Here is a 26,946-nt window from a genome sequence, read left to right as displayed (position 1 = left end):
CACGAACGCTGGTCCAACTGAGGCGCCAGGTGGAAATGGCATGGCAAGCCGTTCCACAGGACTACATCCAGCATCTCTACGATCGTCTCCATGGGAGAATAGCAGCCTGCATTGCTGCGAAAGGTGGATATACACTGTACTAGTGCCGACATTGTGCATGCTCTGTTGCCTGTGTCTATGTGCCTGTGGTTCTGTCAGTGTGATCATGTGATGTATCTGACCCCAGGAATGTGTCAATAAAGTTTCCCCTTCCTGGGACAATGAATTCACGGTGTTCTTATTTCAATTTCCAGGAGTGTACTTTCTAGAATGACGAGATCACCCACAGGATGCTACGATAACGTTTCCCAGACCGTAACGCTCCCTCCTTCGGCCTGGACGCTTCCTAAGATTGTTGCAAGTTCATCTATTGGATGGAGCATAAAACGTGATTCATCTGAAAAGGCCACCTATCGCAATTCAGTGGACATCAGGTTGCGGTAATGGCGGCCTATTTCGAGCCTTCCGCGCCGATTAACAGCAGTCAGCACGGGTGTGTGATGCAGGCGCCTGCTGTGCTGGCTAATGCACAGCAATGTTGGCTGAATGGTTGTTGAGAAGACGCTGTTGGTAGTCTCTTGGTTCATCTGAGTGGTCTATTGCTCTACAGTGTGTACTTCCCCCTTCCTAATCGGTCTATTTGATTGCGATATAAATGACCGTGATGGCATATGCCTAATGAAACTTTACAGTGAGTAAGGCTATCGTTACCGAAGGAAAATTATACCGGTTAGTAGGAGAAAAGTGTAAAACAGGTCCTTCAATGGTAATGTTAAAGACAATTAAGCAAATAATCACTGGTGTGGCAATAGAAGATTGTCACGCTTTTCCACAACACAGCAGTTCAAGCGAAAATAAATGAATAAGAAAGCACTGCGTTTGCAGTTACTTAATCTGAAACAATAAATTTTGAAAGAAAAGTTAAATAAAGTTGCTGGTTAAATAAATGATTGACTGTAACTGAAACTTTCTTACGTAAAAAAATGATTTTTAGTAACCTCAAAGTGACTTAATGCAAAATTTGGAAAAAGGCAAGCAATTTAATTCTAATTATTGAAAGATTGAACTAAATTTACTTTAAGCAAATGAGCAACTTATTTTACTTTTAACGTAAGAATAATTAGGTGCATACCAAACAAGCAGAAGTCACCTGGTAAGCTAAGTACAGAATATATGAAATTGCGCACTCTTAATTTGTGTTGTATCTTTATTTATTATTTTTGCCAGTGAAATTTTACATTACTTTAAGTGAGTGAAGTTAATACTCACAATTACAAATTCTGTAAGCCTCTGTTACGCCATACAAGAATGAACACTTACCGAGGCCACAAAATTTAGAACTGAAATTGGTCATTAGCAAACAAACCAAATTGGCAGGAAATAGTTAATCAATTTTCGTACTTTCACGACACTTCGTGATTGCGTGGAAAGGAAAGGGACGCTGCTTGGTAATAATGTTTGGGGACAATGACAACACAGGTGCCCTACAAGTTTTAACTATTGCAGATTATTGTTCAGGTTAGTCATACTTTGTGAAAGAAATGTCACTGGGTAATGACAGTACAGTGTTAGTTACAGTCTCTCAGTTAACAATCGTACGACGTTGTAGCTGTGTGGACGACGAAGAACGTAGCCGACGACAATACTGAGCTCCTGCTGTTGCTGCTGGTGATTGAGAACCACGAGTCATCTCCAGAGCCACGGATACTTATGGGGACAAGAAATAGATATAATTGCATCTTCCCCCGCCTGTTCACTGCTAGCGAGCTCTCAATACTCGGCCGGCCGGAGTGGCCGAGCGGTTCTAGGCGCTACAGTCTGGAACCGCGCGACCGCTACGGTCGCAGATTCGAATCCTGCCTCGGGCATAGATGTGTGTGATGTCCTTAGGTTAGTTTGGTTTAAGTAGTTCTAAGTTGTAGAGGACTGATGACCTCAGAAGTTAAGTCCCATAGTGCTCAGATCCATTTGAACCATTTTTCTCAATACTCCAGAGTTAACGAGTTAGGTGCGCCTGCACTTGCGCAATCATAGCTGCACACGGTGTCTGCCCGAGCGCGCTACAAACAATTCCGCACTCTTTCATGACTCAAGCTGCTCTGCTTCCTCTCTGCCTGCAGTGCGATAGACACTCTCCGTACGCAAATATAAACAACGGCACAGCTACTGCTATTTCATCGTTGCTATCGATACATTTTTTTTTTAATTTTAAAGTTCCGTTGGCTATTACCCGACAACTTGACGAACTCAGACATGCATACTATTAACTCACATTAATTCACAAATGACAACTGAGAACTGAAAACTGAATGCAACTAAGCAATGTAAGAACAAAGACAGTAATGTCAATTATTAATTTACAGCTACTCTAATATCGTTGGCAGTTATAAAAGTCGAGGGGCGTGAAAGGGAAGCAGTGGTTGGGAAGGGAGTGAGACAGGGTTGTAGCCTATCCCCGATGTTATTCAATCTGTATATTGAGCAAGCAGTAAAGGAAACAAAAGAAAAGTTCGGAGTAGGTATTAATATCCATGGAGAAGAAATAAAAACTTTGAGGTTCGCCGATGACATTGTAATTCTGTCAGAGACAGCAAAGGACTTGGAACAGTACTTGAACGGAATGGACAGTGTAATGAAAGGAGGGTATAAGATGAACATCAACAAAAGCAAAACGAGGATAATGGAATGTAGTCGAATTAAGTCGGGTGATGTTGAGGGAATTAGATTAGGAAATGAGACACTTAAAGTAGTAAAGGAGTTTTGCTATTTGGGGAACAAAATAACTGATGATGGTCGAAATAGAGAGTATATAAAATGTAGACTGGCAATGGCAAGGAAAGCGTTTCTGAAGAAGAGAAATATGTTAACATCGAGTATTGATTTAAGTGTCAGGAAGTCGTTTCTGAAAGTATTTGTAATGAGTGTAGCCATGTATGGAAGTGGAACATGGACGATAAATAGTTTAGACAAGAAGAGAATAGAAGCTTTCGAAATGTGGTGCTACAGAAGAATGCTGAAGATTAAATGGGTAGATCACATAACTACTGAGGAGGTATTGGATAGAATTGGGGAGAAGAGGAGTTTGTGGCACAAATTGACTAGAAGAAGAGATCGGTTGGTAGGACATGTTCTGAGGCATCAAGGGATCACCAATTTAGTATTGTAGGGCAGCGTGGAGGCTAAAAATCGTAGAGGGAGACCAAGAGATCAATACACTAAGTGGATTCAGAAGGATGTAGGCTGCAGTAGGTACTGGGAGATGAAGATGCTTGCACAGGATAGAGTAGCATGGAGAGCTGCATCAAACCAGTCTCAGGACTGAAGACCACAACAAAAACAACAACATGTACGTTCACAAATAAGTACACTATTACATCCATAACATATCAAATATAGTTTCTGTAATAAAGCTTACAGATTCAGAATTACAAGTGCAGTACAAATTATCAACGGATAGTAAATAGTGAAGAGTCTTGATTATACAGAGGGTATGTTATCTGCATTCTCGGTGTTACAAGTTGCACGTCCATTCGCCCGCACACGTCTCCGCAGTCGTCGTTCATTGGTGTCATTTGTGGCCCATGGTGCACCAGAGTTGCCTCGGTGCCCCTTTTGGATAGCGCCATTTTGCCACGCAAGGTATACCTTAATCACTAAAGTACTTCAAAATAGTTAAATAACTTTCACACATTGTTTGTACTCGAGTTACAGTCTTCAGGCTGGAGTGAACCCTGCATATTTTTTTCTGTGTCATCAGTCTTGACTTGCTTGTTGCGGCCCGACGCGATTTCTTTTCCTTTATAGCCACACTTATGGACTGGTTTTAAAGACACAATGAAAATAAGGTGATCTGAACACCGGTGAAACAAGGACACACTGTACAACTTCTGTCTTGAATTATTTGATGAAGCATGCGCTAGCAAATGCCCACGGTTCAGTAAAAGCCTTCTGGTACAGGCATTTTCAGCGTAAGACTTCTTCCTACCTCCCAAATCAAAGGGAACTGATATCAGAACGAAAATCAGTTCTAAAAGGGGAAAAAATCTAGTCCTGCTGTGCCTTAACAACCCAAAAAGCGATTTTCACCAATACTTCCGGTCATGGGACAAATGTTAGAAAAATTATTTTTGTACCAAGGACACTACTTTGAAGGAGACAAAATGGCAATTTTCTCCGATACCTTACTTTTCCAGTTGCAGGCTCTGATCGGATACATCACAGACAGATGTCGGAACTCAGAAGCATTGTGATTCCCTGAAATAGCAGTTGGGATTCCCCTGTTTATAAATGGTACGGACCTGAGGAGAAATTATCTAACACTACTCGGAATTCCAGCAAAAAAACGACGCAAGACGACTGTAATTTAGGCGTTTGTAACACAGAGTCATCAGCCACATTACGTACAGCTGGCAAATAGCCTTCAAGTTGAAGTTGGGTCTTCACACAGAAACACTTATAATCCCATCACAACAGATACGCTTGTTGTCGGTAAAAAAACCTAGTCAAGAAAACCGCATCCGCTTCTCAAATGACGGAACTCATCCAACAGGATTTACTTTTAAGTCGTCGTATGACGCAATTATAGCGGACATAGACGTAATTTTGTCACGCATTTATTCCTCAGATACATTTCATTGCTGTAGGTTTCGGCTACTGAAACAGCGAATTTCACAAATTGACATATCAACACATTCAACGCTCCATGTCTCTTTGAGGAATATGCGTTGTCAAACGAGGTATGTGGGGGTAGGTTCTGTGAAGTCTGGAAGGCAGGAGATGACGTACTGGTCGACGAGAAGATGCGCTCGTGTAGCTCAGTGGGTAGAGGGCTTGCCAGCAAAAGTCAACGGTCCGAGATCTGGCAGACAGTTTGTCTGCCACGAAGTTTCGAAATTTCAACATGGTGTGAACAGTTGAGTATGTTACAACGTTAATGTGTAAATTGTAAATGATTGTCGTTAATGGTTGACATACCAAATATTAAATGACTATTGTGAGACTTTGTTTGATGAACGATGATTTAAAAAACACAGTTCAGTCACCCAGTTTTCGTCACGATATAATGTTTTATTGTAACAGAGTAGACGTAAGAGATTTCGGAACTGAACAGCACCTAAATTTCTCAGAGTCCACCTCCTTAGCTGAGGGGTCAGAGTAGATGGCTGCCATGCTGAGGACCCGGGTTCGATTCCAGGCACTGCGCAGGATATTTCCTTCGCGAGAGGGCTGGTACGGAGTGCACTCAGCCTCTTGTTCCCAACTGAGGGGCTGATTGAATGAGAAGTGGCGGCTCCAAGGTCTGGAAATTCGACAAAATGACTGGTAGATTTCGATTCCCGGCGGGGTCAGGGATTTTCTCTGCCTCGTGATGACTGGGTGTTGTGTGATGTCCTTAGGTTAGTTAGGTTTAAGTAGTTCTAAGTTCTAGGGGACTGATGACCATAGCTGTTAAGTCCCATAGTGCTCAGAGCCATTTGAACCATTTGAACTGGTAGATTTTGTGTGGAACACATGCCCCTCATACCGCATCCACATGACGCCGCAAGGCAGAGGATGACATCCCTTGGGCCTTCGCGGCCTCGACGAAGATTTCGTAAAGCCCTTAGCCAGAGCCAAGAACTTCTGATATAAAAGGAGACCTGTTAAATTCTTTATTGGTGCTGCAAGACAGCTGACGCGTGACCTAGTAACAGCTTTTTGCCAATATCTGGAGCGAGAAAAGGATCCTATGGGACTATGAATATGCACTGGGTTCACCAGGCTTCAAGAAGCATTGGACAACATGAGCGTAGAACTGCAGAGTAATAGCAGTTACGTCAGTTTGTTGCCACTGTGAATGTCTGTTCGCATATACTGACTGTTCTGGAAACGGACCAGTTACTCTGTGATAATCAATACAAATGCAGTGACCTTTATAGCAGGCAAAAACTATACAAATAATACAAATAATATTATTGCCGCGCTATTTGTGACTATACACTGATTCTCAACAGTCCATCTCAAGCTTGGTACACTATGACGCAGCCAACAGCCAAGACACATTTTGATACTGGTCGTACGTTCGAAACGTACAAACATAGAACAGTTCGCGCTTTTTTTTTTGTTACTGCAAAACGTTTTATTGTTCCAACTGCACTCAAGGAGCCGGCCGGAGTGGCCGAGCGGTTCTAGGCGCTACAGTCTGGAACCACGTGACCGCTACGGTCGCAGGTTCGAATCCTGCCTCGGCCATGGATGTGTGTGATGTCCTTAGGTTAGTTTCTAAGTTCTAGGGGACTGATGACCTCAGCAGTTAAGTCCCATAGTGCTCAGAGCCATTTGAACCATTATCTTGCACTCAAGGTTATTTCCGCATAAATTAAGAACCATAAGCAACGCAGTCTGCAAACATCGATCGGGTGACATCTCGCTCTTGTCGTTCGTGAGATCCAGAATGGTCTCAATAGCAGAGTCCAACTTCTGTTCAAATGGCTCTGAGCACTATGGGGGACAACTGCTATGGTCATTAGTCCCCTAGAACTTAGAACTACTTAAACCTAACTAACCTAAGGACATCACACACATCCATGCCCGAGGCAGGATTCGAACCTGCGACCGTAGCAGTCGCACGGTTACGGACTGCGCGCCTAGAACCGCGAGACCACCGCGGCCGGCCCAACTTCTGTGCGTCCTGACTTCTGAAAATATTTGACAGAGTTCTACGTTACCGCCTGGCAAACAAAGCACGTAAGAAAATATCGGACTTAGCATGTGAGTGTATTCAAATTTCTTAGCAAGCAAAACAGTACAATCCACTGCTTCTAGTTCGAACCTCGAGAAATCGAACTCGTCGTAAAATCCATTGAGAAACGCTCGATAAATCGAAGTATTCCTGTGTTTCAGTACATTCGATAATTCGAAGCGATTTTCATGACAGATCGCTCTGCAAAGACTTCGTCATTTGAAGTGAGCGACTGTTCAACACTCGGTTATTCGAATTGTTTCACCAACCGTACTGATAACTAATTGAACTCCTCCGCCACACACCGTCAGGTGGCTTGCGGAGTATGGATGTAGATGTAGACACTTTTTTGTTTCCTCAACACTGCGTAACTTATTGCAGTATACAAATCAACTGTAAAAATGATTTTAAGCAAGTACAAGTATTTGACTTTGGGTGCTGAAAAGAAGAAATTATTGAGGTCGGGATGTATGAAAATTTCGGGTTTCCGTCATCCACACCGTCGACAATCCTGAAATCGAAAGACAGTATTGCTAAAAAGGTATCATAAAGAGGGAGAAAGCGGATTCGGCAAGCTCCCACCTCTTGAATAATCTACTGAAACACCTTAGCCAATGTAGAGGATAAGACCTGTCTGTCGCAGGCTATTGTTTAAAAACAGAGTACGCCATCCGCTGTTGGTCAGGGAACTGAAGGGTTCGTCGCTAGTGAGCGGTGGTTCACAAACTTTAAAACAGGGTGCAACTTTGGTTCAAGGTACATCCGTGAGTTGCTGACACTGCTTGTTACGTATAGAAAATTGAATGAAATCAGTGTTTTCGAATATATTCTCGGTAATTTGTATGCCTTTGGTTTGAAATATTAAAATAAATAAAAAATAATTGAGTAGGTAAAAAATATTCCTTGTAAGTTAAGTAACATCTGTTATTTCATCCTTTCCTTCGTAAGGCAATACGTATGTAATCGAATTCACAGTATCCATTTTTTAACACACTCTGCCATCAACTTCTTCCTGATTCCACCTTGATCAGTCAAACATTCGTTTAATCGAATTCACATTTATTCGAACCTTTCATTGGGTTCCTTAAAATCCTAATCATCAATAGTTGACTGCATGACACGGCGCTCAACGGTACACTATGTGATCAAAAGTATCCAGACACTCCTATGTAATGCGCAATTGATCACTAGTTGTCACGAGACGTAGACCCGCCACAATAAAAGGAGACAGGGAGTATTATGTAGTCAGTAGAGGAGCACAAACAGAAGAAGGGGTCGTTCAGAGGAGTTCAGTGACTTAGAATGTGGCCTAATCCATCAGAGACATTTCAGTTCATCGAAACCAGCCCAAACCGACTGCTCATGATGTGACTGTGAATTGGAAACACGAAAGAATCACCACAGGTAAACCAAGAACAGGCAGACCTCATGTGCTGAAGGACACAGACCGTCGAGCACTGCGGAGGGAGGTTGTGGAAAAAGTCGCACGTAAGCGACAGAAGGAATCATTCGTGAGCTACAAAGTTCTAACAGCAGTCCAGTTAGATATTGAGTTGACAAAACAGGATACAATCTAACTTCCTGGCAGATTAAAACTCTGTGTCGGACCGAGACTCGAACTCGGTCCGGCACACAGATTTAATCTGCGAGGAAGTTTCATATCAGCGCACACTCCGCTGCAGAGTGAAAATCTCATTCTGGAAACATCCCCCAGGCTGTGGCTAAGCCATGTCTCCGCAATATCCTTTCTTTCAGGAGTGCTAATTCTGCAAGGTTCGCAGGAGAGATTCTGTAAAGTTTGGAAGGTAGGAGACGAAGTACTGGCAGAAGTAAAGCTGTGAGGACGGGGCGTGAGTCGTGCTTGGGCAGCCCAGTCGGTAGAGCACTTGCCCGCGAAAGGCAAAGTCTCGGTCCGGCAGACAGTTTTAGTCTGCCAGGAAATTTCTTATCAGCGCACACTCCGCTGCAGAGTGAAAAACTCATTCTGGAAACATCCCCCAGGCTGTGGCTAGGCCATGTCTGCGCAATATCCTTTCTTTCAGGAGTGCTAATTCTGCAAGGTTCGCAGGAGAGATTCTGTAAAGTTTGGAAGGTAGGAGACGAGGTACTGGCAGAACTAAAGCTGTGAGGACGGGGCGTGAGTCGTGCTTGGGTAGCTCAGTCGGTAGAGCACTTGCCCGCGAAAGGCAAAGGTCCCGAGATCGAGTCTCGGTCCGGCACACAGTTTTAATCTGCCAGGAAGTTTCATTTCAGCGCACACTCCGCTGCAGAGTGAAAATCTTATTCAGGATACAATTACCTTGCAGCTCCTCATAAGCCACACATTTCTGCGGTCAATGATAAGCGACGCTTGAGGTGGTGCGAAGAGCAACGCCACTGGGCAATGGATGAATGGAAACGAGCGAATTTTTTAAACTATCATTTTGGCAATCTGATGGAAGGGTTTGGGTTTGGAAAGTGCCTGGAGAATGTTACCTGCCATTATGTGCAGTGCCAACAGTGACCTACGGAGAAAGTGGTGTTAAGGTACGGCGTATTTTTCATGGTTAGGGGATTGGCCCCTTATTGGGCTTAATAAAAGGCTAAACCTGGAAGGACAACAACACATTTTATAGCACTGCGTACTGCGAGCATTAGAGCGACATCTAGGAGGCGATGACCATAACAGCATTATAAAGCGCTCTGTCGTCATATAGCATCTGTGAGGCAATGATCTGTGGGCTACCCCAGAGTCCCGAAGTGAACCCAGGGGAACACAGTCAGGATGACGAAGAACGTCGACTTCACTCCATACCCCGGGATCCAACCTTCTGTTTTCGACTGCTGAGACACCTCACTGAAAGTGTCCGTAACAGAGTTCAAGCCGTCATAAAGGAGAAGAGTGGACACACCTTGTGCTGTGTCCACTAACAGCTGTCCGTAAAATTTTGATCAGATGACATGTATCATAGTCCTGTACGTTATTTCTGGATGTAGGCGCTTCTTTGACGTCTTAATGCATTACCGTCTCCTAATTTTCCGAATCCCTGTTGCTCCTGGACGTTTCTCAATATCATTATGCCGCTCTTTGGATGTTTCCTTCTTCCTTCGCTGTCAGCACAAATTCTTTTGGGCAATCTACCTTCTATTTGTCAGGTTGCAAGCATGTACTACCGGATTCGTTGCAGCCTTTCTCTCCATTCTGTTCCGTGATCCTCTTGTTTTCTCCCTTGTCTCTCATCTCAGTTCACGACTTGCGCCTCTCGACAATACGGTTACCAACCACCAATTACTGAGCAGTTTTCGCATTAGAAGTGAGAATTGGTAATGCATACTAAATCCAAACTTTCGCTTTCATATACATTAGATGATTCTGATCTGAAAAATCAGTTTGCTCTGCAGACAGAATGAAGGGCCATATTTACGCTGCGCACTTATTCCTTTTTTTCTCCACCTTGTCCAGATGCCCTAAGCATAAAAACACATCTATTGTATCCATAAATTAATATGTACAGTGTTCTTTTTGATTCGTTGATTATGTATTATGTTCAACCTCTTCATTCCCTCGGACCACACAAGTAGACCTTTGTTCATTTTTTTCCGTAAATAGGTGTATTTTTCCACTTATAGAACGATGGTCTGAGAGTGTGGACCTTCTAGTTCTAATTTTTAAAGCAGGGCACAGCACCTTGCAAAGAACCATTCGTTTGTTAGTTTACAGCCGGTCGTACACAGAAAATGGTTACTTTCACAAATGGTTCAAATGGCTCTGAGCACTATGGGACTTAACATCTGAGGTCATCAGCCCCCTATAACGTAGAACTACTTAAACCTAACTAACCTAAGGACATCACACACATCCATGCCCGAGGCAGGATTCGAACCTGCGATCGTAGCGGTCGCGCGGTTCCAGATTGAAGAGCCTAGAATCGCTCGGTCACACCGGCCGGCACTTTCACAAATATCAGAGGTTTGTAAATAGTTATTATTCCTAAATATTAGACTGAGAATCTGTGTTGTTTACCTGACGTTCGCTAACTATTCTAGATGTTGAGAGTTCGGCTCTGTATACATTTTGTTCGTTACTATGAAATAACACATTTGATGAAGGTCCTCGTACGTGGACCACATGTCATAGTGAATATTTCAATTATTCTTCGATAATGGAATAATAAAATATCCGTTCTTTCTACACTAAACAGCAACTGACTGGGAATTAAAAACTCTTCTTACTGAGAGCAATGCGGAACTATCTGATTGGGTAGATGACGAATTCTCGTTTCTGGGTGAAACTTATACTGCTGAGCTGGGTTAAACTGAAAGATAAACAACAAGAACGTTAAGATGTCGTGCCAGTAGCTAGGAGAAGAGGACGTCCTTGTACAGTGAATTCCTCTGACAATAAATACACTCCTGGAAATGGAAAAAAGAACACATTGACACTGGTGTGTCAGACCCACCATACTTGCTCCGGACACTGCGAGAGGGCTGTACAAGCAATGATCACACGCACGGCACAGCGGACACACCAGGAACTGCGGTGTTGGCCGTCGAATGGCGCTAGCTGCGCAGCATTTGTGCACCGCCGCCGTCAGTGTCAGCCAGTTTGGCGTGGCATACGGAGCTCCATCGCAGTCTTTAACACTGGTAGCATGCCGCGACAGCGTGGACGTGAACCGTATGTGCAGTTGACGGACTTTGAGCGAGGGCGTATAGTGGGCATGCGGGAGGCCGGGTGGACGCACCGCCGAATTGCTCAACACGTGGGGCGTGAGGTCTCCACAGTACATCGATGTTGTCGCCAGTGGTCGGCGGAAGGTGCACGTGCCCGTCGACCTGGGACCGGACCGCAGCGATGCACGGATGCACGCCAAGACCGTAGGATCCTACGCAGTGCCGTAGGGGACCGCACCGCCACTTCCCAGCAAATTACGGACACTGTTGCTCCTGGGGTATCGGCGAGGACCATTCGCAACCGTCTCCACGAAGCTGGGCTACGGTCCCGCACACCGTTAGGCCGTCTTCCGCTCACGCCCCAACATCGTGCAGCCCGCCTCCAGTGGTGTCGCGACAGGCGTGAATGGAGGGACGAATGGAGACGTGTCGTCTTCAGCGATGAGAGTCGCTTCTGCCTTGGTGCCAATGATGGTCGTATGCGTGTTTGGCGCCGTGCAGGTGAGCGCCACAATCAGGACTGCATACGACCGAGGCACACAGGGCCAACACCCGGAATCATGGTGTGGGGAGCGATCTCCTACACTGGCCGTACACCACTGGTGATCGTCGAGGGGACACTGAATAGTGCACGGTACATCCAAACCGTCATCGAATCCATCGTTCTACCATTCCTAGACCTGCAAGGGAACTTGCTGTTCCAACAGGACAATGCACGTCCGCATGTATCCCGTGCCACCCAACGTGCTCTAGAAGGTGTAAGTCAACTACCCTGGCCAGCAAGATCTCCGGATCTGTCCCCCATTGAGCATGTTTGGGACTGGATGAAGCGTCGTCTCACGCGGTCTGCACGTCCAGCACGAACGCTGGTCCAACTGAGGCGCCAGGTGGAAATGGCATGGCAAGCCGTTCCACAGGACTACATCCAGCACCTCTACGATCGTCTCCATGGGAGAATAGCAGCCTGCATTGCTGCGAATGGTGGATATACACTGTACTAGTGCCGACATTGTGCATGCTCTGTTGCCTGTGTCTATGTGCCTGTGGTTCTGTCAGTGTGATCATGTGATGTATCTGACCCCAGGAATGTGTCAATAAAGTTTCCCCTTCCTGGGACAATGAATTCACGGTGTTCTTATTTCAATTTCCAGGAGTGTATGTGGATGATGTAGAAAATGTGAATAAAAACCGAAGAAGAATTGTGTTGCAACCGATTTCAGAAGCTAGGGTTTACAATGCTGGCCAACTACCAACTTTTTTTGAGGCAAGGAATGCCTCAAAATGCAGGAAACCTGGCTACAGTTTCAAGACAACAGACATGTCCGTAAAATGTGGAATGCATTTGTGTATTGTGAAAAATAATTGTTTTGAAGCTTACCATAACATACAGATTTATTTAGCGGTAGTATCAAATTATTCCTTGCCAGAAATTATTGTATAACTATTATCTTCTTGCATTTGTGATGTTTTTTCTGTTTTGGAAATCATGTGTTTCACAAACATTAACATTAATAATCATATTTGTTGTGTGCATTACGATATACTGTTTACTGCTTCGAATAAAACACATTTATTGCTGAATAAAATGTTTTTATTGAAGGAAGAGGAAAAAACTACAAAGCAAAGACTAGTACTTTTCACGATAAGTGAGACTCCTAGTCCACATATATGCATCTCAATTTATGGCTTACGTAATCATCAAAAGTATTTCATTTGCATTTGTGTCGTGCTTGTTTATCAGTTTGCTGGAAAATATGAAAAAAAGAAATCCTGACAATTCCGTTCTGTCTCAGGAATGAAGAGGTTAGGGATGAATGGATATTTTAAAAAAATAAGAAAAAACAGCAACTTCCAGCTTTTCTTTCCAGACGTAAAAGTAATTACCCTCACAAATGCCATTTGAAAAAGCAGGTGTATGAAATGTTTCGTCATAGCTACTAAATTACTAATCTTACGAATTGTACGGTGTGCTCCATTGACATCCCGTACGTAGAGAAAGATACAGTACACAAGAAGAAACGGTGCACGGTGAGCGTGAGCTTTCCTGCAAGTAATGGCAAATCTATCTGTATAGGTGCAACGAGCAAGTGTTTAGTCCGCACTCCCCCTTGTGTTGCAGTGGTGGAGATGCTGGAAGTTCCCGACGAAGAGGGCGCGCTTGTCTTGGAGCGACTGTGTGCAGCCATCGACAACGGCCGCAACCGGTGGCAGCTCCCACTACCCGTCACTGCAGGTGACGAGTACGGTAGCTCCCAGGTAGCCAACGTCTTCGCTGCGGCTCCAGGTAAGACACAGAGCCTATCGTGTTCTGTAAAAGGTTATTCGTAAGTACCTCCGTGTTTTCAGCTGACGACTGCGCGAAAACTAGAAATCATGTAGAAAAATGACACTTCTCAGTGAGCTTAGGATCTCTCCAAGTTTTGAACTCACATTCAGGTACTCAATATGGGCACCGTTAGTGACACGGCAAACGCATATTCACTGGTGGAAAAAAAATCGGAACAACAAGGAGGAGTGTGTTGGTAGGCGTGTTTCTATATCTACAAAGATTATGTTTATTCAAATTCGTAAGAGCCGCATAAGAGTAGCGCTACCACCGCCAATATAAGGGTCCAAATCAGGTTAGCTTTAAATACCCGCTGTAGCGGCCATGAGCGTTAGTTACGTTTGAGGTCAGACGTGATGAGTTTATGTTAGTCAAGAATGCCTTTAAGGCGACAAAAACGCCATTATCAGCACAACACTGAGTTTGAACGAGGTAGTGTAATAGGGTTACGAGAGGCAGGATGTTTCTTCAGCGATATTGCAGAAATACTTGGCAGGGATGTAGCCACTGTACATGATTACTGGCAGCGGTGTTCACGAGAATGTACGGTCGCAATAAGACCGGCCTCCGGAAGGCCACATGGCACTAACGCGAGGGAGACCATCGTGTTCGCCACACGGCTCTGGCGCATCGTACTGCATCTGCAGCAGCAGTCTGAGCAGCAGTTCGCACCGCAGTGACACAACGAACTGTTACAAATTGGTTACTTCAACGACAGCTCCGAGCCAGATTCCGTGTAGCGTGCATTCCATTGACCCCCAAACCATTGCCATTTGCGTCTTCGGTGATATCAAACGAGATCTCATTGCACACCAGTGTCCAGGTCTGCTGTGTTTTCCGAAGAAAGCTGGTTCTGCCTAGGTGCCAGTGATGGTCGTGTGTTGGTTAGAACACGGCCAGTCGAGGGCATGGAAATGACCTGTCTGCATATGCTGGACGTACACCTGGAGTTATGGTTTGGCGAGAGATTTCGTACGACAGCAGGAACACTCTCGTGGTATCCCACTCACCCTGACTGCAGAATTTGTACGTCAGTCTGGTAATTCCACCTCTTGTGCTGCCATTCATGAACAGTATTCCATGGGATGTTTTCCAACAGGATAACGCTCGGACTCATAAGAGCTGTTGTTAACTAAAACAGAACGCCGTAAAGTTCTCTTGGTCTGTTCGATCACCAAGTCTGCCTCCAATCAAGCACACATGAAACATCATCGGACGCCAATTCCAGCTTCATCCACATCCAGTATTAACCGTCCCTGCGTTGACCGACAAAGTGTGACAAACATGGATCTCCATCCGACAAACTGACATCTGGAGAACACAATGCATGGACGTTTCCATGCTTGCATTCAACACACTGGCGGTTACACCGGTTATTAATGTATCACCATTTCACATATGCAGTGGCTTATTTCGCCGCTTACATTAAGCTGTGAACTTGCAATGTTGATCACTTAAATATTTTACCAAGACAAATGTATTCATGAAATTTCATTACTATACATTAATTATTTTTTAACTAAACAAACACTGTTATTGGTCTTTTTTCACAATTTTATTTTTACTATTGTTGTTGTTGTGGTCTTCAGTCCTGAGACTGGTTTGATGCAGCTCTCCATGCCACTCTATGCTGTACAAGCTTCTTCATCTACCAGTGCCTACTGCAACCTACATCCTTCTGAATCTGCTTAGTGTATTCGTCTCTTGGTCTCCCTCTACGATTTTTACCCTCCACACTGCCCTCCAGTACTAAATTGGTGATCCCCTGATGCCTCAGAACATGTCCTACCAACCGATCTCTTCTTCTAGTCAAGTTGTGCCACAAACTCCTCTTCTCGCCAATTCTATTCAATACCTCCTCATTAGTTATGTGATCTACCCATCTAATTTTCAGCATTCTTCTGCAGCACCACATTTCGAAAGCTTCTATTCTCTTCTTGTCTAAACTATTTATCGTCCATGTTTCATTTCCATACATGGCTACACTCCATACAAATATTTTCAGAAACGACTTCCTGACACTTAAATCAATATGCGATGTTAACAAATTTCTCTTCATCAGAAATGCTTTCCTTGTCATTGCCAGTCTACATTTTATATCCTCTCTACTTCGACCATCATCAGTTACTTTGCTCCCCAAATAGCAAAACTCCTTTACTACTTTAAGTGTCTCATTCCCTAATCTAATTCCCTCAGCATCACCCGACTTAATTTGACTACATTCCATTATCCTTGTTTTGCTTTTGTTGATGTTCATCTTATACCCTCCTTTCAAGACACTGTCCATTCCGTTCAACTGCTCTTCCAAGTCCTTTGCTGTCTCTGACAGAATTTGCACCAAAAAAAAGGTTCAAAATGGCTCTGAGCACTATGGGACTTAACACCTGAGGTCATCAGTCCCATAGAACTTAGAACTACTTAAACCTAACTAACCTAAGGACGACACACACATCCATGCCTGAGGCAGGATTCGAACCTGCGACCCTAGAGGTCGCGCGGTTCCAGACTGAAGCGCCTAATAATAGCCAGCCACTCCGGCTGGCTATTATTGCACAACCTAGGTCTTTGACGTAACTAGGTTGTGCAATAATAGTAATAATAAAATTGTGAAACAGGGACAAAAACAGTGTTTGTTTAGTTAATTTACAATGTTTCACCAAGAACCCACAGTTGATTCAATTAAAATAATTGTTTTGCTAATGCGATTTTCTTGCGTCATTGCATGTGCATGTAATTCATCAGAGTCGCTGCTGCGACTGGCCTGGACGTCACAATAGCAACCCGCTTTGGAATCTGTTCATTGGGTTGCCTATCTGCAGGCATTAATTCGATCTCGATACGGAATGTACGATTTATGTATATTTTCTGACGCATCTGCCCCCTAATGGTGAGCTCTGCAACTATCCCACGGAGCTTGTGACGAATGGAAACTTGGAGAGATGTTATATCTACTGATATGTAACTTTTTAAGGTTCCGTTCCTCAATAGGTAAAAAAGGAACCGTTATAGGATCACTGTCCTTGTGTCTGTATGTTAAGAAGCCTTTTTCCCGGAACGGGTAGACATACCAAGCTGACATGTATGACACATACTAAGGTCTATGATCAGTTGGCGGTGTATAAAACGCGATCAAAAGATAAGGCCATTTATGTCACTTATTTTGATACAAACTTATGAAACCTGAAAATACTCAAAGTTTAACGGTACAAACAGAGGAAAAATCCGGAAAATGTTGCTTTGTAATTATATCATACGAAAAATATTCATTTGTTCACCGTCTATCTGTCTGTGTGTCTGTCTGTTTAGACCCCTTTTCTGAGGATGGGATAGACTATCAAGTTGAAAGTTATGTCACGTCCTAATGTCTATGGCCCCTCGGTGGCGTAAAAAAGTTGAGCGTCTAAGTCAATGCAGTCAAAATACGATCATTTAAGTCACACATTTTGATACTCGCAAACTCATTCATTAAAAGTTATAGGGTACTTCCCGTTTACCTAGAATCATGAAATTCGGCAAGAAGCACTGTTTCAAAGTACAAGTAACGGAAAAATTTAGAAAATAGTCAATCTGAACATATATCACACGTAAAAATACATCTATTTTCATTATCCTCGAAGGTCACGGGATTTCAAGGACCGATATCATGTCAATATCATGGTCGACAAGAGGCAAAAATCGTCGAGTTCTCGATTCCCGGGATGGAAGATATATCTACATACATAATTAAGTTTGTTAATTTTGTACGGAATCAACGCAAATCTGGCCAATATTTTTTTCGTTTCCACACAATCGTCTTCTGAAGCCCCAGAGGCACTCATGAAGAGCCGTGTACAGATTCGAACAATTTTTTTTTTCTCTGCACTAGCATCAAGTTTTGCCACGCATCCGTTACTATTTGTGGGAAACTCGTTACACAAGCAAGGGAACATCAGAAAGAATGACATCCTGTCCACATATTATGTACCACGTACTATACACACTGTTACATAGTACTGCAGATTGTTGTTGTTGTCGTCTTCAGTCCTGAGACTGGTTTGATGCAGCTCTCCATGCTACTCTATCCTGTGCAAGCTTCTTCATCTCCCAGTACCTACTGCAACCTACATCCTTCTGAATCTGCTTAGTGTATTGATCTCTTGGTCTCCCTCTACGATTTTTACCCTCCACGCTGCCCTCCAATGCTAAATTTGTGATCCCTTGATGCCTCAGAACATGTCCTATCAACCGATCCCTTCTTCTAGTCAAGTTGTGCCACAAACTTCTCTTCTCCCCAATCCTATTCAATACCTCCTCATTAGTTACATGATCTACCCACCTTATCTTCAGCATTCTTCTGTAGCACCACATTTCGAAAGCTTCTATTCTCTTCTTGCTCAAACTATTTATCGTCCATGTTTCACTTCCATACATGGCTACACTCCATACAAATACTTTCAGAAATGACTTCCTGACACTTAAATCTATACTCGATGTTAACAAATTTCTCTTCTTCAGAAACGATTTCCTTGCCATTGCCAGTCTACATTTTATATGCTCTCTACTTCGACCATCATCAGTTATTTTACTCCCTAAATAGCAAAACTCCTTTACTACTTTAAGTGTCTCACTTCCTAATCTAATCCCCTCAGCGTCACCCGATTTAATTAGACTACATTCCATTATCCTCGTTTTGCTTTTGTTGATGTTCATCTTATATCCTCCTTTCAAGACACTGTCCATTCCGTTCAACTGCTCTTCCAAGTCCTTTGCTGTCTCTGACAGAATTACAATGTCATCGGCGAACCTCAAAGTTTTTACTTCTTCTCCATGAATTTTAATACCTACTCCGAATTTTTCTTTTGTTTCCTTTACTGCTTGCTCAATATACAGATTGAATAACATCGGGGAGAGGCTACAACCCTGTCTCACTCCTTTCCCAACCACTGCTTCCCTTTCATGTCCCTCGACTCTTATAACTGCCATCTGGTTTCTGTACAAATTGTAAATAGCCTTTCGCTCCCTGTATTTTACCCCTGCCACCTTCAGAATTTGAAAGAGAGTATTCCAGTTAACGTTGTCAAAAGCTTTCTCTAAGTCTACAAATGCTAGAAACGTAGGTTTGCCTTTTCTTAATCTTTCTTCTAAGATAAGTCGTAAGGTTAGTATTGCCTCACGTGTTCCAACATTTCTGCGGAATCCAAACTGATCTTCCCCGAGGTCCGCTTCTACCAGTTTTTCCATTCGTCTGTAAAGAATTCGCGTTAGTATTTTGCAGCTGTGACTTATTAAACTGATAGTTCGGTAATTTTCACATCTGTCAACACCTGCTTTCTTTGGTATTGGAATTATTATATTCTTCTTGAAGTCTGAGGGTATTTCGCCTGTCTCATACATCTTGCTCACCAAATGGTAGAGTTTTGTCATGACTGGCTCTCCCAAGGCCATCAGTAGTTCTAATGGAATTTTGTCTACTCCCGGGGCCTTGTTTCGACTCAGGTCTTTCAGTGCTCTGTCAAACTCTTCCCGCAGTATCGTATCTCCCATTTCATCTTCATCTACATCCTCTTCCATTTCCATAATATTGTCCTCAAGTATATCGCCCTTGTATAAACCCTCTATATACTCCTTCCACCTTTCTGCCTTCCCTTCTTTGCTTAGAACTGGGTTGCCATCTGAGCTCTTGATATTCATACAAGTGGTTCTCTTCTCTCCAAAGGTCTCTTTAATTTTCCTGTAGGCAGTATCTATCCTACCCCTAGTGAGACAAGCCTCTACATCCTTACATTTGTCCTCTAGCCACCCCTGCTTAGCCATTTTGCACTTTCTGTCGATCTCATTTTTGAGACGTTTGTATTCCCTTTTGCCTGCTTCATTTACTGCATTTTTATACTTTCTCCTTTCATCAATTAAATTCAATATTTCTTCTGTTACCCAAGGATTTCTATTAGCCCTCGTCTTTTTGCCTACTTGATCCTCTGCTGCCTTCACTACTTCATCCCTCAGAGCTACCCATTCTTCTTCTACTGTATTTATTTCCCCCATTCCTGTCAATTGTTCCCTTATGCTCTCCCTGAAACTCTCTACAACCTCTGGTTCTTTCAGTTTATCAAGGTCCCATCTCCTTAAATTCCCACCTTTTTGCAGTTTCTTCAGTTTCAATCTGCAGTTCATAACCAATAGATTGTGGTCAGAATCCACATCTGCCCCTGGAAATGTCTTACAATTTAAAACCTGGTTCCTAAATCTCTGTCTTACCATTATATAATCTATCTGATACCTATTAGTATCTCCAGGATTCTTCCAGGTATACAACCTTCTTTTATGATTCTTGAACCAAGTGTTAGCTATGATTAAGTTATGCTCTGTGCAAAATTCTACAAGGCGGCTTCCTCTTTCATTTCTTCCCCCCAATCCATATTCACCTACTATGTTTCCTTCTCTCCCTTTTCCTACTGACGAATTCCAGTCACCCATGACTATTAAATTTTCGTCTCCCTTCACTACCTGAATAATTTCTTTTATCTCGTCATACATTTCATCAATTTCTTCATCATCTGCAGAGCTAGTTGGCATATAAACTTGTACTACTGTAGTAGGCATGGGCTTTGTGTCTATCTTGGCCACAATAATGCGTTCACTATGCTGTTTGTAGTAGCTAACCCGCACTCCTATTTTTTTATTCATTATTAAACCTACTCCTGCATTACCCCTATTTGATTTTGTATTTATAACCCTGTAATCACCTGACCAAAAGTCTTGTTCCTCCTGCCACCGAACTTCACTAATTCCCACTATATCTAACTTTAACCTATCCATTTCCCTTTTTAAATTTTCTAACCTACCTGCCCGATTAAGGGATCTGACATTCCACGCTCCGATCCGTAGAACGCCAGTTTTCTTTCTCCTGATAACGACGTCCTCTTGAGTAGTCCCCGCCCGGAGATCCGAATGGGGGACTATTTTACCTCCGGAATATTTTACCCAAGAGGACGCCATCATCATTTAATCATACAGTAAAGACAATAAACAGTAATGTATTTATACGTGGGGAGAGGGTAGAAATGGGCACTAGTTCGAATCAACCATTGTGGATGTTTCTAGAACATGCGGAAATCTCGAGGTTTCATGTTGTGATTATGATGAACGCTTGTATGTTCACTTGCGTGCTGTACTCATATGGTAATGTTGGTGTGGTTATGGGTGACTGTCCTTTCAGAAATCACTTCTCAATTCCGCAAACAATTGCGTCCTAATCTTCTCAAAGGCTCCTCAATATCATATCAGTAAACAGCAAGGAATTCAGGTGTATACATCGACTGGACAGGTAATTCTGTAGTCAAGTGGAGGAAGAGGTCAAATTTCCTCTGTGGCCTCCAGATACATCGGAACCTTTTCTACAAGATGTGAAACGTGAGCTTGTGCAATCCTTCGTTCTACCAAATCTCCAATATTGCATGAAATCCAACACGACACAAGCAAAAACTCTAGACTGTTGGAACTAACTACTGATGCCTGTGTGCACTACATCTGAAACATCAGTCTGTTTGACCATGTTAGTGCTTCATATGCCCAGCTAGGATGACTGCGGCCAGACAACTTAAGTGACTGCCATACGATATTTCTACTTCATCTGTTCACATGCGATCTAGTACACCGCGTCGGAGATCGAGTACCTGTCATCTCGTCAGAATCGAAGTATAAGATCTCACTTATCTAGTACTGCAGCTGTACCTACCCGTAAAACAAACACATTCGCAAACTCTTACGTTGCTGCTGTCTACCTCTACAAATAGCTATCCCGCACTCTGCGACTGCTCAGTGCCCTCTTGGTTTAAGAACGTGCTGAAACACTTCCGTCAATCAACCTCATAACGTTTCCAAAAACTAACGTGTACAGCGAGTTTCCCCTCTATAAAAAACCTAACAAATACGCCAATCTTCTCCCAGTTACGATTCTTTCTGTTTTTTATTTCTGAATCATTCAGGCTACTTTCTTTTCGTCTATCAACATTACTTGTTTTTTACGACGTTCTTCCTTCTGTCCGACATCAAACCATTCTCTCACGTTCAATGCTGCTAGCGGCCATAGATTAAATCTGACTATCTGTAATTTTCCATCCGGCCGAAGTGGCCGTGCGGTTCTAGGCGCTGCAGTCTGCAACCGCGAGACCGCTACGGTCGCAGGTTCGAATCCTGCCTCGGGCATGGATGTGTGTGATGTCCTTAGGTTAGTTAGGTTTAACTAGTTCTAAGTTCTAGGGGACTAATGACCTCAGAAGTTGAGTCCCATAGTGCTCAGAGCCATTTGAACCATTTTGTAATTTTCCTTTGTTTTTCTTGTCATATATGAATACATTTCTTTCTGCATTCTTGATGTTACAGTAACTTCCAATAGCGAAATAATTAACGATATTAGCCGAATAATTAATTATTTTGCTGATACCGAAATTCATACACCCCAACCACCCGATGGCCTAGTCTAGGCAACACATTAATAGGCACAGAGGGTCGAAGGAAATTAACGTTATTATTGATGTTTACCTTTTAAGTTTTCCGACTTATTGAAAAAGTCCCACGGTGGCATTATCAGTGAAAGACAGAGTCATTGCATTCAGATTCGCGATGAAGGCCATCAGCGCGAAAGGAAACGGTTCTTTCACGGGAGTCACCTTCCTGGAACCACTGCAGAGTGACCAACTTAAAGATGATCGAGTGTTCACCCGCTTCTCCGTCCAAAGGCTGCTGGAACGGTCAGCGGTCCTCCCGTGGAAAAGTTGGCTAAAGGAGGTATTTCTTCCGGAGCAGGCACTCCACTGTATATGCCCAAAGTCAGTAAAACTATGGATACTTTGGTTTCCATTGCTTTACAATCATTCAGATGTAAAATGATGTTGATAGGATTCTTCTCGTGCTACGAGAGTGTGTACTCTCTGACCTAGACCACCGAAATCACAAATTCTGTCATTTTGTGTTGTGATCTGCATGCACATCACTCACTAATACTGATGGGTTAGAATTTGCCGTGCTAATTGCCCTTTGTATCCGAATCTATCGTCTCTCGTTGTCAGTCAAAATTTTTGCTGCATGTTTTTTGTGATGATTTACCAAAAGTTAGGAATCTTAGGGTGTGAATGCACTTGTATTTCTTGTTTCATTGTTTTCTCACGTTGCTTACATTTCATCTGGAGGACCGGTTATTCAACAATTAATCCAGAATTGTGGATTGATGTCCCATGCTGTAAGGCGGCTACCTAGCATTTAAACTTGTTTTTGGATATTCAGTGTATTCATATTCCACTGATTTATCACTTCCCTGCTATGAGTTCGTGGTCTTCCTACTGTCCCTTATTACTTAACCTTTACAGGAAGTGCAGTGTAAGGGAGCTAGGTGTTGGAGTGAGAAGGTGTTGGACTTAAATGAAAACCAATCACTGCGCTCCTATATCTTCCACCTCCTCCTGCTGCCTGATGACAACCATACGTCACAAGTTTAGTCGAAAAATGGCTTAAGAGACAGGGCAGCTAAATCAATATCATTTCATTCCTTTCTACTTCATCAGCAAATTTTGCACGTGCTACAAAATTATATTATTTCCGACAAATGATGCTTTATATAACTTCATCTTATTTGTTCAAGAGAACGCCATCGGGTACACATTAAACAATCATTTGTATGTACACTGAGACAATTTTTATCGTCACACACATATACATTTGCAATATGTCCATAATTAAAATTCCAGTTTCAAAAAGGCTGTAGAAAGAGAATCAATGCCACGAAATAAGCCAGATTTGAATAGCATATTATCAACGGAAATGGAAGCGTCATTGAATAAAAAAAAAAATAAAAAAAATTTTTAGCAGGAGGTGGTGCTGTAAGTAATGGCGTCCGCTACAAATGACAGATGAATTGCAATACGACGGCTAAGGCTTGAGTTGCACATTATACCAACCGTACTGTTCAACGTGCATTACTGCGCGATATCGGCAGTCAATAGTTGTGGCACTGTATTTAGGTATTCCCATCAACCGCGACAAGGTCGTACCACAAGGGATGAAAAAATCGGTTTTTAATAGCCCTCGGGCCAAAACCGCATAAAAAGCAAAATGTCATCGGTTTTTAATTGTCCTGGAGCAAAAAACAGCATAAAAAGCGAGACGACATCGGTTTCTAACTGTTTTGAGAATGGCGCAAGACATGTTCAATAAGCCGTCCACCGTTTTCTGCAACAAGTTGAAATCAAGAAACAGCATGTGCTAGAGCAGATCAATACAGCTACTTTCGCAATTGGAGGACTGAACACACGTCTTTCAGATAGCGCAACAGCCATAAGTCACACGGATTAAGATCAGGTGATCTGGACGGCCAGGCTACGGGCAAATGACGGCTGATAATTCTAGCATTTCCGAAATGCCTCTACAGCAGCCACTTCACTGGCTGTACAATCTGCGGAAGAGCTCCATCTTACATAAAAATGATCCTACCCGCACAACCACGGTGTTGAAGGCCTGAAATGACGTTGGTACGCGAGAGACTCTAGCAGGATTTACCAGTGATAGTATAGGCAACAGGACCCGCAGTACTCATTTCCTCGAAAAAATACTGCTCTGCGAGGAACGATTCCGTCAACCTGCATCACAGAATGAAATGATAACGGGTGATGTGCGTGAGGATTTCCGTTGTCCATATTCTGCAATTCTGCGATCGCCATATCCTTGGAGATAGAAATGGGCACGTCTGTCCACAAAATGTTTTATGGCCATTCATTGTCCACTTCCATGCGAGCAAGAAATTCCAGAGCGACCGTTTGTCTTGCTGGCAGGTCAGCAGGAAGCAATCCCTGAACATGCGTGATTTTGTATGGATAGCAATGCAGAACGTTTCGTAGAATTTTGTGCACCATGCTCGCAGGCACGTCTAACGTTCGGGAGATTCCCCGTGCACTGCATGTTCGCACACCACCGCTTGAGCACTCCTGCAATGCTGTAGGCACATCTTCAACAGACGTTGAATCAATTGCATTCCTCCCTCTGCCACATTGCACTTCAAAAGAACTTGTCTTTCCGAATTTTGTAATCATTGTTTCCAGACCCTTAGCAGACATCTGACCAATGCCTTTTTTTCCTACCCTTGAGTGTTTCGGTATTCTGCAGGTCTACTGCGACACAGTCACCGTTCTTGATAAAGAGCTCTACCAGTAGCACGCGATCCTTCGTGGAGACAGCCGAGTTGGACGTCTAGACGCTCACTGAAGAACAGCCGCGTGCCGCGCATTTATTGGTGTGCATATTTCAACGCTTACGGCGCCATCTATTGGTCAAATGTTCTTTAATTTTTTTCGTTCCATGACGTTTCCTCTTGCGTCAGTAATACGCTGTTCAAATTTGAGTAATTTTGAGCACTGGATTTCTTTTTACAGCATTTTGATACTCGAACTTTAATTATGGACGCCCTGCACGAAACGGCGGCGCTGAAATATTTGTATTTGATAGCATGCTATGCTGAAATTTTAAAACGTGTGTTCAGCTGTTGCAGTATACATGACTGATCATGCACCTAACGCGGTGCAGGAGGATATTTCACACCCTAAACATCTCATGATCTTCCAGGGTTCGCCGGCCGCGGTGGTCTAGCGGTTCTAGGCGCTCAGTCCGGAACCGCGTGACTGCTACGGTCGCAGGTTCGAATCCTGCCTCGGGCATGGACGTGTGTGATCTCCTTAGGTTAGTTAGGTTTAAGTAGTTCTAAGTTCTAGGGGACTGATGACCACAGGTGTTAAGTCCCGTAGTACTCAGAGCCATTTGAACCATCTTCCAGGGTTCTCATTACATTAATCCTGAGTGATTATCCAATACCCTACTTCACGATGAAACTGTTCCTCTTTCTTGTGATATGTTTGAGGACCGCAAGGGACCTCATTGTACTTTTCCAATAGAAATAACTGTATCCTGATAGTAAAAAATATGTTAATTGCAGAGGCCAAGAAAGATGTGTTAACTTCATTTTCAGTCTTTACTCATTTAGATAATGCACACAGATCAGCACTGAAATTCTAGACAGTTTCCTTCAGAAAAGACATCGCTAATAAGCTACAGAAAAGTCAGAAAACAAATATTCACTCTTATTTGATCAGCGCTTCATGGGCAGAGAAAAAGGAGGGCGCTACTCCCAGTTAATCTCTCCGTGAAAGTGGCAAATATCAAAAAAATGGTTCAAATGGCTCTGAGCACTATGGGACTCAACTGCTGCGGTCATAAGTCCCCTAGAACTTAGAACTACTTAAACCTAACTAACCTAAGGACAACACACACATCCAAGCCCGAGGCAGGATTCGAACCTGCGACCGTAGCGGTCGCGCGGTTCCAGACTGTAGCGCCATAACCGCTCGGCCACCAGCGGCCGGCGGCAAATATCAGTTCATTTCAATCATGCGAGTATATTAAGTTGCTACGCATATTGGCAGCTACTTGCAGCAAAATATTTGCTCTAAAAATAAGTAAATAGTTTATTCCGGCCCGGAATCTTGATTGGGATAAGCGATTTCCACCCTTGCTGTTAACGAGTCAGATGCCCGCCGAACACATTTTAGTTGCTGCTGAATCAATGTTTGCAGTGTGCGGGAGGGCAATGTATAAATGTTTGTATTCCCGCGAAGCCAGCTGAAATTACAAAATAGAGTTTATTCAGTACGCTCGCCAACTTCGCTTCCTTATACATACCGGGAGTTTGTGTCTAGAGGTGCTTTGACTTTCGTTCGCTTTATAAACAAACCTCCGTATTTTTTACGTCTGCCGCTGAAAGTTCCCTCCCACACAAAAATCTATGAATCAGAAAGCACTAGTTGGAATTCGGTGAAGCACAGCACTGTTTGATGTTTCGGAATGAAATACAGTATGCAGATGCAGGGCTCTTATTTCGATATTTTCTTTGTACTACGCCGTAGTTTAGTTTTATTACATGAAAAAATGAGTTGTGTTTAGTTTGGATTCAATAGCAAAAAGGGAAGGGGCGCCCCTCGGACTCTACATTTGAGTAACAAAATCGCCTCTTTGAATGATCTGTCGTAAGGAACTCAGATCAAGTAAACGATGTTCTTGTTTCATTAGAAACAAGTTTTTAATGCACATTATTGATAATTTCTGGGTTTTCATGTATCCATACTTGTATCCTGTTAACATTGTTCTAATAGTTCCCTCTCTAGCCTCAGCGCATTGACAGTTTTCAGTT

The 26,946-nt window shown here is 43.2% G+C and overlaps 1 protein-coding gene across 1 annotated transcript in view; it reads left to right on the top strand.

The window, feature by feature from the left end:
- The window catches only part of LOC126251674 (ATP-binding cassette sub-family G member 1), an 862,342-nt gene that overhangs the window by 753,771 nt on the left and 81,625 nt on the right, over positions 1–26,946 (top strand). Inside the window, exon 9 of the mRNA XM_049952253.1 lies at positions 13,533–13,697. Coding sequence (XP_049808210.1) covers positions 13,533–13,697 — 165 coding nt within the window. The remainder of the gene's footprint in view (positions 1–13,532; positions 13,698–26,946) is intronic.

This window comes from Schistocerca nitens, chromosome 4 (genome assembly GCF_023898315.1).
Source record: "Schistocerca nitens isolate TAMUIC-IGC-003100 chromosome 4, iqSchNite1.1, whole genome shotgun sequence".
Taxonomy (NCBI): domain Eukaryota; kingdom Metazoa; phylum Arthropoda; class Insecta; order Orthoptera; family Acrididae; genus Schistocerca; species Schistocerca nitens.
Note: the sequence above shows the minus strand (reverse complement) of the source record. Positions and strands in the feature narration are given on the sequence as shown.